A 12,226-nucleotide genomic window follows, 5' to 3' on the forward strand; every position below is an offset into this window, starting at 1 on the left:
TATGACACTGTGTATGACCATGTATACCCATTGTTTAGCTCCCACTTACAAGTGAGAACATGCAGTTAAATAACTTTCTTGATTTTCCCTATAGTGACCTTGCCTTGCCAATCAAGATTTCTGCCTTCATGCAACCATGGGAGGCTCTCAAAAGGCATTGATCTGTCAATAGAAAAAAAAAAACCCCACCAAACTCTGTAAAATAATTTAAAGAGGTTTATTCTGAGCCAATGTGTATGACCATGGCCTGCAGAGCCACACCCAAGAAGTCTTGAGCAAGTGGTCTCAAGGCGGTCGGGTTACAGTTTGATTTTATACATTCATTTTAGGGAAACAGGAATTGGGGGTAAAATCACATATCAATACATGGAAGGTGTACATTGGTTTGGCCCAAAAAGGCAGGACATCTTGAAGCGGGGCTTACAGATTATAGGTGGGTTTAAAGATTCTTTGATTTGTAATTGGTTAAAGGAAGCTTTGTCTAAAGGCTTGGAATGGTTTAAGATAAGATAAGGAAATCTGTTAGTCAGAGACCATTGACAATATACCAACTCAAGCTATGTGTTAAGCAAATTGGTGGCCTGCAGGTGATTTAAACTTTGCCCTGCATGGTCTTGGGTTTTCTTAATAATTTAGTATCTTATTGTCACAAAGAGTCTGTTTTTTGTGTCTTATGATCTGTTTCAACATTAATTCTGGTAAATTGTGTTTGAACACTAAAAGGGAGAGGGGGTAAAATGAGGCATGTCTGATCTCCCTTCCCTTCATGACCAGGAACTCAGTTTTAAGGTTTTCCTGGGGTCCCTTTGGCCAAGAGGGTATCATTCAGTTGGCGAGGGGTTTAGGATTTTATTTTTAGTTTACAAGTCTTGTCACTAAAGAGCTGGATATCAAGAACCTGAAGAGATTATAGAATACTAGTATAAATACTAGAATACTAGCATACTAGAAACATCAATACTAGAAACAGGATTATTCTGTATACAGAGCTAAAGAACCATTTCTTTGGTATTGTCTCTGCAGGTGAAATTGCAAAACAATTTGGAACTTCAAAATTGTTAATAATCCAGGATACGTGTATTTTATTTGTTAAAAAAAAGCATGGCTACCTTAACTGTACATGGTTATGTCCAAATATGGAGCACGAAAACTGGTATGTCTAAGTCAAAAGAAGCATTCATTGAAACAGTGAAAGGAAAGAAGATAGTTAAACTGCTTCTTTATTTCAACACTGGAGAAATTAAAAGTTTTCAGCTTAGCAATAATATTAAAAACGTGGTCCTTAGATCCTATGGAGAAAAACAAAATCACCTGCATTTAACTTTCCAAAATAATAACTTCTTGTTTATTGAAAGATTATCCTTTACAGATGCTGAAAACTTGAAGACACTCCTGGACAGAATCCATGAAAACAAGAGTCAACCACACGGGAGACCTCGTAAGCATAAGGGTATCTTAGCCAGCACAACAACACAGAAGGAAATCCACCCAACTTCATTTCACAAAGTTAATAAGAAATCAAGAGGTGGATCTTATGAGACAGGAAAAGGTAGTGAAACACCTGCCCTTCAGAAGAAACCTTTGTTTACATCAAAATCATCAATGCCTATTTGCAAAGGGTTTTTAGAGAATCTACTTAGGAGGAGGAAACAAACGGTATCGTCTGGTTCAGAAATGAAAGAGAACTTCCTGAAAGAAAACTCCGTAGGAAAGAAGGAATCCAAGATGAATCCCTTGAAATATGTAAGCCACAATCGGGAGAAACAATTCAAGTCAAAGGAGTTAAAAGAGAATAAGAAATTGGAATTGGAATCTTTATTTACGACCAACTCTACTGGAAACCCTTACCTATATTCCACTGGTCTCCAAACTCTGGTTGAGAAAATATTTTTGGCATTTCTTTTGGAACCAGATTGTAATGAGTATGGCCTAGAGTGGGATGATTTCAGGATGTCCCTTGACTTACACCCAGATAAGCTATGGCAAGGCCTCCCCAATCTGGGAAACACCTGTTATATGAATGCAGCCTTACAGTGTCTATTTTCAATTCCATCATTTGCTGATGATTTACTTAATCAGGGTTTCCCATGGGGTGAAATGCCCCTGGGTGCCCTTAGCATGTGCTTGGCACAGCTGCTCATTTTGAAGGATGTTTATAACATAAAAGTCAAGGAGAAGTTACTTGTGAATATTAAAAAAGCCATCTCAGCAGCTGCAGAGATATTCTCTGACAATGTACAGAATGATGCTCATGAGTTTTTAGGTCATTGTTTAGATCAGCTGAAAGAGAACTCAGGAAAAATAAACACAATTTTGAAGACTAAAGGTGAATCTGAGGAAGAAAATTCCCCTCACCAAGTTTGTGCTGGTGATGCTGTCACTGAAGTGCTTGTTTGTCCTGTCATCAGTAATTTTGAGTTTGAGTTGTTGTGCTCTATTGTTTGTAAAGCTTGCGGTCAGGTTGTTCTCAAGACAGAACTGTGCAATTATCTCTCTGTCAACGTCCCTCAAGGACCAAAAGCACTTCCTTTGTCTATTCAATCTACTTTTGATCTTTTCTTTGAAGCAGAAGAGCTTGAGTATAATTGTGAGAAGTGTAAGCACAAGACTTCTGTTGCAGTGAACAAATTCAGTAGGCTTCCCAGGGTCCTTATTGTCCATCTGAAACGTTATAGGTTTAATGAGTTCTGGTCCCTAAGAAAGAATGACCAGGAAGTCGTTATCTCCAAATGTTTAAACTTGTCTTCTCATTGCAACAAAAGCACTAAACCACCTCTTCCCCCAAGCAGGAAAGCACGTATTAGGGATTTCCAAGTATTAAAATTTTTTCAAAACATGAATTCTGGAACCATCAGCTCATTAAGACATTCAATTAAGTTGACCTTGGAATCCAAGAATTCCCTGGCAGTACACATGAGATCAGACAAGGAGTCAGAACCACAAAAATACCAGAGAGTTCTTAAAGGGACAAGCAGAAAACAATGGCAAAAAGCCCTGGGGAAAAATTCTAAACTGAACGTAACACAGTCAGATGAGGCACTCATTGAAAAAGAGCTCTTAGTTGGCTCAATGATGTATCTAGAAGATAACCTTTCTCTGATCCACAGAGATGGAGGTAAATTCACCAGTAGCAGTATGTGTGTAGCTGTTGGTAAGGTCACTAAGCCTACTGAAAATTTTTATCAAAATGAAAAAATTAGAATTCCAGAAGGATCCCGAGAAGTGGCGAAACAGACCCAGCAGTGTTACGGCAGGAGAATCTGTGAAAAAGCTTCTCAGCAAGCACTGCCTCAAAGCTTTCCAAAGCCAGATGCCCAGGGACACACAAAGAACTGCAGAAGACCCACGGAATTAAATCTCAAGGATGATAATGTGAAGTACCAGGATGCATTGGGTTCTAAAAAGAACTCTAGAAAGAAACACATTTTAGATAAGAAGACAGAATCTAAAGCCAAGGAACCCAAAAGAAATGCTCATAAGGAAGATCTTCCTATCTATCGGCTCATTGGTATTGTCAGCCATATTGGTAGAACCTCAAGATCAGGCCATTATATCAGCGATGCCTATGACTTTGAGAGGCAGGCCTGGTTCACTTACAATGATACACAGGTGTCATATATCCAAGAGGCCCTGATGCGGGAGGTGAGGCTTTGTACCGGGTACGTCTTCTTTTACATGCATAACAAAATCTTTGAAGAACTATCGAAAAGGGCAGAAAACTCCCGGCTTCGTAGCAATGAGGCAGGGAAGACCCCTCAGGAGGAATAAAGAACAGACTCATTGCACAGAATCGCTTGACTGCCTCACTATCACTTGTGAAGGAAAACTCTCAACTCTTCCAGAAATACAGAGACAATTAGCCCAGGACCAAAGTTCAAATAGAAACACTGACAGAGAAATCTCCATTCTAACCATGACTCGTGCACCTTAATCTCACAGCTCCGGCTGATGAGCATCCTTTTTTCCTACAAGACTGGAATTGGGCTTTCCATGTTTTAATGCAGTAGTTGTAAAAGTGTGCTCCTCAAATCAGCAGCATTAGAAGCATGGAGAATCCCTTAGACATGTGCGACCTCGTGCTCCACTGCAAATCCACTGGTTCAGAAACCTGAACTAGGAAGTAGCAGTCTGATGGCAATTCCGCTGCTTAACAAAGTGTGGGCGCCCCTACTGTGGTACAGAAAGCCTATCGTTACATTTTGCTGTCGTACGTTTCAGTTGCTTATTTTGTAAAAGGCTTTGATTACATTTTTTGTGTTTCTTCTTTTCATGGATGCCTTGCCTTTGTGAACTTAATTAAAAGCGAAACAACTATGAGGTAGCCATAATAACTCAAAGCATAAAAATTATTTTAAAAAACTAAAAATGTAAAAAATTCATTTAAAAAGTCACTTCTGATGATCATACTCAGCAATTTGGTGGGCAAAGATAGTTGCCGGGATCCTGGCAACAAACGTTCGATGAGGCCGATAACTTTTGAGCCCTCTCGGGCACGTATGAGTGAGGCTCAGCGCCAGGTCAAGTCTCCAAATTGGCTCCACTCTACTTCTTTTCCTCACTGCCAAAGGGGCTGTCTACCCTAAGGCTTTACCACTTGAGGATGGAGCAGTTGACTTTCTCTCAAGAGACTGGCCCATGTTTCTGCTAGCAAGCTCATGATGGCCCTTGCCGAGCCCACCTTGCCGTCTCGGTCATCTCAGAGATAGTTGCATTGCCTCAGAGGAACCTTACCAGGACTCTGTCTGGGAAACCTTGAGCAATCCTCTGCATTCAACATTACAAGACTAGTTCGGAATTTCTTTTGCATCTCTGTACTTTACAACGTGGTGGCCTTGTTCCTTCTTGTTCCTTCAAGTAGTAAAGTACACATGCTTTGAAGTCGACTTGTAGTATTTGAAAGTCTTAGCTGTTACCAATTTGACACAACACCAAAAACTCTGTATGGAGAGGGTCTGCGTCTAGGGAAAGCCACATGGATTCCGGGGTGGTCACATTTCGTTGCAGCTCTGTATAATCCAGGGATTTAATAATTCCGATACCAAGCACGTACCATCTCTGTGACATAACCTTTATGATGAATCTGTAGTGCCTTGTGTTTTTGTTATGAACAAACGTCTTGTGCTAAGAGCCTTTCTCACACCATATAAGAGGACTGAGTTTTCAGTCCCACCTTTACCACATGCGTACCCCCCTCTCGTGTGTGGGGAATGGTTTTAGTGCAGCTGTATTAATCCAAAAGCTTGTTGATACTCTTAATCCTAGGGGCCTTTAAAGAGGTGAACTGGAATTTAGTCTAATTTAGAAGTTAGATAATGCCCTGGAAGCCACATTCCAAAGCTTGGGTATTCTATTATTCAGAACACAGTATGTCTGGAAGGAGGTGTTAATGGGACCTGAAGATTGCTAAGGTATATAGGAGGGAGTGTCCCAGATTGAATTAATCACTGTCATGGAGGAAGGTGTTACAGACACAACAATTAGATTGTTCAGCTCCTATAGTATTTTGGCAGCTGGACGATAAGACCGGAGTTGCATTTAGAAGAAGAGAGTGACAGTTTGGTTTCTAAATTTCAGGCTTTTGGCCTCTCTAGAACCGTTTATGCTGAACCCAGTTGCATAGGCATCAGAACAGGAGTTTTGGTAAGAGTAAAGTTATTCTGCTTTGAAATATGAAGTATGAAGATGCCAATCGTTTAAAAGACTAAAAATGTTTTGGTATGGTGCTTACATCCTGGACATGCTGCTCTTCTGCATATCACACTTCCAAATGCAGGGCAAACTGAAAGGTGGGGGAGACGGTAAAGGTGTCCATTACAGGGAGGCTCTTGAGTGACATCCATCACTGTTCTGTGAGCAAATTGAGTGTACAGTCAGTGACTGTAAACCATCTAGATGTTATACTGTTATTTCAAATAAAAGGTTGAAAAAATTATTCAGTGACTCAGTGGCTATAATTTATTTTGGATGTAAATGTTTTCTCTAATTCATGGGTTGTTTCCAACGAATCCATAGAGATAAAAAAATTTGACTGGGTTCATTTTCTGTTGCTTCTGTAATGAATTACCACCAACTTAAAAGCTTAATACGAAACAATTTCATTATCTTACAGTTCCTGGAGGTTAAGAGTCCACAGTTGATATCACTGGGATAAAACCAAAGGGTCAGGAGGGCTGTAATCCTGGATGCTGGGGGGGCGCAATGTGCTTCCTTGTCGTTTCCAGTTTCTAGAGGCTGCCCACGTTCCGTAGCTCCTGGCCTTGTTCCTCCATCTTCAACGTCGGCAGTATTGAGATGAGTCCTCATACGGCCATCTCTGCTTCTCTTCTCTGCCTTCCATTTTTAAGAACCATTGTGATTAGACTGGACCCAACGAGACAATCGGGGACAATCTCCCTACTTTAATTCAGCAATCTTAATTCCCATTTGTTTTGTAACACACCTTATTCATTATGTCCAAGGACAGGATGGGGCCATTATTCTGCACATCGCACATGCCTTATAGTAAAACTTAACAGAAAATCTTTGGCAACAACATAAATCAGGGTGGTTCAGGACCCAAGGTTCTGAGGTTTTTAGCTGAGGGCGAGAGAAATTTGTAGTTGGTAATTGAAGAACTCAGACGCTGAGGCCAATTACAGAAACAAGGACTATAGTCGCTTTGCATATTTCTCCATATTATATGCATACATTTATTTGCATATACTCACTGTTTCCTCTTTTTTTTTGGTTCTAGTTCTTATTTCAAAATTTATTGTAGGTTAGTTTTGCTTATCTTTAGGTAATAAAATAGTCAATGGGGGCCTGACTGAATTAGAGGAATAGTCAATAGATCCCACGAAGGAAGGATGCAATGACTTCAGAATGTGGGTCATCTGGCTTTCGGTGAGAGTGAGAACTTTATTTACAAGAAAGATTGGTCTGTCTTTTTAAGTAAAAATACAGAGTTGCTTTGCAGCTGCAAGGGAGTTCAGATGTGTGTCAAGGGGCACATCTGGAAGCTAAACAGCCAAGCAGGCGGACCGACCGTGCCAGTTATCTGTTGCCCCTCGGCCTCAAGTTCACCTTCAATACATGCTCAGAGATAACGGGATTCCTTTTAGTCATTTCTCCATTGCAGTAAACACATGCTGGGCTTTCTCTGCAGAGGGTGCTCCAGCTCCGTTGCAAGTAGAAGGGGCTCTCCTGCTCTTACCAGTTTGCAGTGGGTAGCAGTGTGGGGGTGAGAATATCCGGTGGTGCGCTATCCCAGCCACGGACCCAGAATGTGTGCTCCCTGATGTCCTCACAGCCTCAGCCTGGTGTGATCACTTTCCTGCTGCCATCTCCACACGGACACCATGCCTTCAGACATCACTCTCTAGTGTCTGTGCTCATCTCCTATCAACCTGGTTGCATTGTCACTCTCTACGTTGACTTCATTCCGTAAAAATATTTCAAAAGAGAAGCTTAAACAAGTTTGTTTCTGTAACCTAACAGAATGGTTTATTTTCCCCCACTGTACATCTGAAAGTTTCATACTTGAGGTTACCAGTATACTAGGCACAGCTGGCTCATCATCTGGAATGGTTTAGCCCAAACACAAGCATACTTTCTGGCTTTTCTGCCAGGCCACTTTTTCAAACTTAATATGTTGTACCAGTGAGGGTTCACGAGAGAAACAACCAACAGGATATGTCTATGTACATGTGTGCGTATATGGAGAGCAAGTGAGAGAGAGAAAGTAGTTGATTTAAGGAATTGGCTCATGTGAGTTAGGGCCAGTGATTAATTATACGTGTCAATTTGCCTGGACTAAGGGATGCCTAGGTAGCTGGTAAAACATTTCTGGGTGTGTCTTCGAGAGAGTGTTTCTGGAAGAGATTAGCATTTGAATCAGACTGATTTGAAGATCACTCTCACTGATGCAGGTGGGCATCATCCATATTGTTGAGAGCTAGAACAGAACAAAAAGGCACAGGAAGAGCAAATTTGCTCTCTGCTTGAGCTGGAATATCCGTCTTGGCTTGCCCTCAGACATCAGTACTTCTGGTCCTCAGGCCTTTGGACTCGAACTGGGACTTAACACCATTTACTCCCCTGGTGTCATGAGGCCTTTGAGTTTGGACTGGAACTACACCATTGGCTTGCCTGGGCCTCCAGCTTGCTGGTGGCAGATTGTGGGAACTCTCAGCCTCCATAATCACATAAACCATAAGCCTCATGATAAATCTTTTTATCTGATGATCTATATCTATCATATTGCTTCTGTTTCTCTGGAGAACCCTGACTTATTAATACAGCTAGTAAGTTTGAAGCTTATAGGGCCCACCAGCAGGCTAGAAACTCAGGGAGGAGTCAATGTTGCAATCTTGATTCTGAAATCCACGAGGCAAGCAGGCAGGCTGGAAACTGATGCAGTCCTAATGCCTTCTCTGGGAAACAGGTATTGCCTAACAATTCATTTACATATAGTCTAACTACAACAGCAGGATCGAGTAGTTGTAAAGAGGCCCACAAAGGCTAAAATATTTACTACCTGGCTCTAGTGCTTGAAATTCCCTGTGAAGAAGACATCATTCGGGAACATGCCTATCGGTAAAGGGAAAAGCCCTGCATAGAGGCAATACTCAGTGTTCATGAAGTGAGATACTTTTCTCTCCAAATGAAGCCTGGAGTAGAAATGAAAACAGGGGTAGGAGGAGGCAGAAAGGAAGTTGGGGTATTGAGAGGCGCTTCAGGACAGAGTATGTGAGTAAGGGAGGGTGTGGTGGTGAACACCATTTGCCCATTCAGGATACGTGCAGAGAAGAAGGAGCATCGAGTGGCAGACTTGTATGGATACCATTTCCTGCAACATCTGGTAAGGACAAGCCCAAACACGGGCATGGAGAGGACTACACTGAGACTTTAGACACACACCAAAAAGATAGAGAAAAGGTTCCAGTTGAAGTGAATTCAGTTAACCTTAACAAGGATTAATGGAGTACTTCATCTATACTGGCAGACCAAAGGTGGATAATCTAGCTGAGAACAGAAAGCTTGATTCACTTCTGTCAGTGGGGCTACCAACCTTGAAATAATAGCACCAACTTCAACTCCACCCTCTCCCTCAGCCACGGTATAGCCAATCAATCAGCTCTCTTTCTTTTCACTCATGCCCAGTGCTACCAGCCTAAACCAGACTGTAATCAATCCACTCAGTCAACTAATAATCCTTTGAGTCTATGATGTATATATGAAAATATAACTGATGACACCATACTGTGCCAAAGAGAGGCAAGACATTGAGAGGAATAAAATTGCAGAGAAGGGAGATTGCTGAGGCCTGGGTTGATTAGAGAAAACTTAAAGACAGACGTGGCAGCTGAGCTGAGCTTCGAAAGTTGCACAAAATTCAGACATACGGAAAAGGGGCATGTAAAGGGTAGGGATGGGCCGAGCAATGGCATAACATGTGGAATGCCTCATTCTGGGATTACAGGACACGGTGGCACTAAAGCAGAACCTAAAACTCTGCCCCCAAAGGGAAAGTGGGCCATTGAGAACAGCAGCCAAACCCCTACCGAGCTGGGTGATCCCTAAAGAGCTGGCTGAGCGTATTGAGATTGCTCACTTACACTTAATTAATGTGAGAGGATGTGCTGATTAATGGTCTCTTGTATCCAGGGAGACTGTTACCTATGCTAAAGATAACACAATCCTGTGTGTGGGAGGGGAACAAGTGAAACCTGATACACAGGCCCTGGAAAATGGCCTCCTAGTGAAACAAATCCAACATGAAGAAATAAAGTGGCCTCCATGTCTCCATTGAGACCATGGTAAGAGATTTTACAATCCATGCTTAACTTTGTGAAATTCCTAAGAAATGAATACAATATAATTTGTTTATGGTTTGATCACCAAGTCTGTACCAATTTATCCCCTACAAACCACGAAATATTCTGCAAAACAAATAAAAAAGCAAAGTCTTGGAAAATCTCTCCTTTGCTATATCTTTTAGAAACTAATTCAATCTAAAGAGCCATTGGTGACTGTACATGTAATATTGCTGCACTTTCCTGCCTATTATCACCTATATACACAGTCATTCCTCAGTATCTTCAAGGGATTGGTTTCAGGACCCTCCCCTCTGCAGATACCAAAATCTGCGGTGTTCAAGTGTCTTGCATAAAATGGTGTGGTATTTACATGTAACCTATGAACATCTTCCTGTATATTTTAAGTCATCTCTAGATTACTTATCATACCCAATATGGTATAAATGCTATGTAAATAGTTGTTATACTGTAGTGATTTTTTATTTGTATTAATTTTATTATTGCATTGTTATTTTTCTAATATTTTCAATCTATAGTTGATTGACTCTGTGGATGGGAAACTGGCAGCTATGGAAGGTTGACTGTAATTCCTCACCTACCCCAGTGCGTTCCTCTTCATGGCAGGTGACCAACACAGAGGAAATGAGCACTGATAAACTCTCACCCCGCTGGAAATTAGCTCTTTGTATTACCACGTTCCCATTTAACGCACCCGGTGATCTCTACTATTTGTATAATAGTCTCATTAAGTATGTCTACAGGTTCTCAGATGAATATGGATGCATGGAGGTCATTCAAAATTTGGGAACAGCACATTGTAAGCTGATGAATTCCTTTCACGTCAGTGCTGGATTCCACCCTTGTCCATCCCCACAAGAGCCAAACCTGCACTTAAGAAGCAGATCAGTGCATGAATGTCATTCCTGCTGAACAACATTTAACAGAAGAAAGGCTGGCAGTAGGGCAGTGTCGCCCAGGATACAGGTGACTAGATTTTTAACAAACATGCAGGATCCCTGCTCATCATCCAACCACCAGGATAAACACCCTCTTGCCGTTCCCAAAAGACAATGCTGTGTCCCTACCAAAAGGCATGTTTTCCCTTTGAATGAATGAAACCCATCCCAGTCCCCAACAGACATGATACCCTGAGTGTGGCAGGCAAAATAATGAACTCCTCAAAGAATTCCACATTCTAATCTCCACAATCTGATTATGTCATGTCACATGGCAAAGGGAAGTCAAGTCTCCAGACAGAATTAAGGCTGCTTATCAAATCTGACCTTAAAGTGGGAGATTATACTGGATGATCTGGGTGGGACTAATGTAATCACAGAGGTCTTTAAAAGTGGAAGAGGAGGCCTGTGTGGTGGCTCACGCCTATAATCCCTGCACTCTGGGAGGCTAGGGTGGGAGGATCACTTGAGGCCAGAAGTTTGAGACCAGCCTGGGCAACATAGCAAGACCCTGTCTCTACAAAAATAATAAGAAGTAGCCAACCATCATGGTGTGCACCTGTACTCCTAGCTACTCAGGAGGCTGAGGTGGGAGGATCACTTGAGCCCAGCAGTTTGAGGCTACAGTGATCTATGATCGTGCCACTGCACTCCAGCCTGGACGACAAAGACCCTGCCTCAAAATACATAAATAAATAAATAAATAAATGTAGAAGAGGAAGAAAGAACCAGAGAGATGACATCATGGGAAAGCTCTGCCTAACACTGATGACTTTGAATATGGAGAATGGGGCCCTGAGCCAAGGAATGTGGGTGGCCTCTAGAAGCTGGAAAAGAAAGGAAATGGATTCTCTCCTAGAACTTCCAGAAGGAACACAGCCCCACTGACACTTTGGTTTAGTCCAGTGAGAGCCATCTTCGACTTAGGACCTCCAGAATTGTACGATACTAAATTTGTGTTGTTTCAGGCCACTGAATCTGTGGTAATTTGTTACAGCAGCTATAGAAAATTAATGTAGCATGGAAGTACTAGGAGGCACCTCAGAAACTCCTCTGGGTTCCAGATGACAATGTTCAGCTTTATCTGAGCCCTGTGACACTAGAAAATAGTTATGGTTAAGAAGTTCTCCCACCCTTTTGAGTTCCAGGAAATGACTTATTGCAAAGAATCACCATTATACATAGGAATTGTGCATGACCTCCTTGTCTCCTTACCTATGACAGGGCCAGACACACTCTCTGAATTCTCATTTTTTTTTGGTCACATAAATTGAATTGGACTGTTTGTCCTCACTAACCAATCTTGACAAAATGCCAACTAACTTGATTTGACCAAACTTTAGTCTGGCTTCTCCCTCCCCCACAGGCCCCTGAACTTTGATCCACCCTCAGCCTGAGCAAACATCAGAATGCAGAAGAGCCTCTCCTTAACGACCCCTCCAAAAAATCGGCTGACCACAAAGAAAGACATCT

At 41.8% G+C, this 12,226-nt stretch overlaps 1 protein-coding gene across 1 annotated transcript; it reads left to right on the forward strand.

Moving 5' to 3' along the window:
- Nucleotides 1-1,101: 1,101 nt before the first annotated feature.
- Nucleotides 1,102-3,768, forward strand: USP26 (ubiquitin specific peptidase 26). Its single transcript, XM_069464194.1, has one exon. The coding sequence runs from the start codon at nt 1,102-1,104 to the stop codon at nt 3,766-3,768; it is 2,667 nt and encodes an 888-aa protein (XP_069320295.1).
- Nucleotides 3,769-12,226: the final 8,458 nt, after the last annotated feature.

Source organism: Eulemur rufifrons, chromosome 30 (assembly GCF_041146395.1).
Source record: "Eulemur rufifrons isolate Redbay chromosome 30, OSU_ERuf_1, whole genome shotgun sequence".
In the NCBI taxonomy this organism is placed as follows: Eukaryota; Metazoa; Chordata; class Mammalia; order Primates; family Lemuridae; genus Eulemur; species Eulemur rufifrons.

What these genes read in the sequence shown, in the direction of transcription:
- USP26 (XM_069464194.1), top strand. Translation starts at nt 1,102, where the DNA reads ATGGCTACCTTAACTGTACATGGTTATGTCCAAATATGGAGCACGAAA.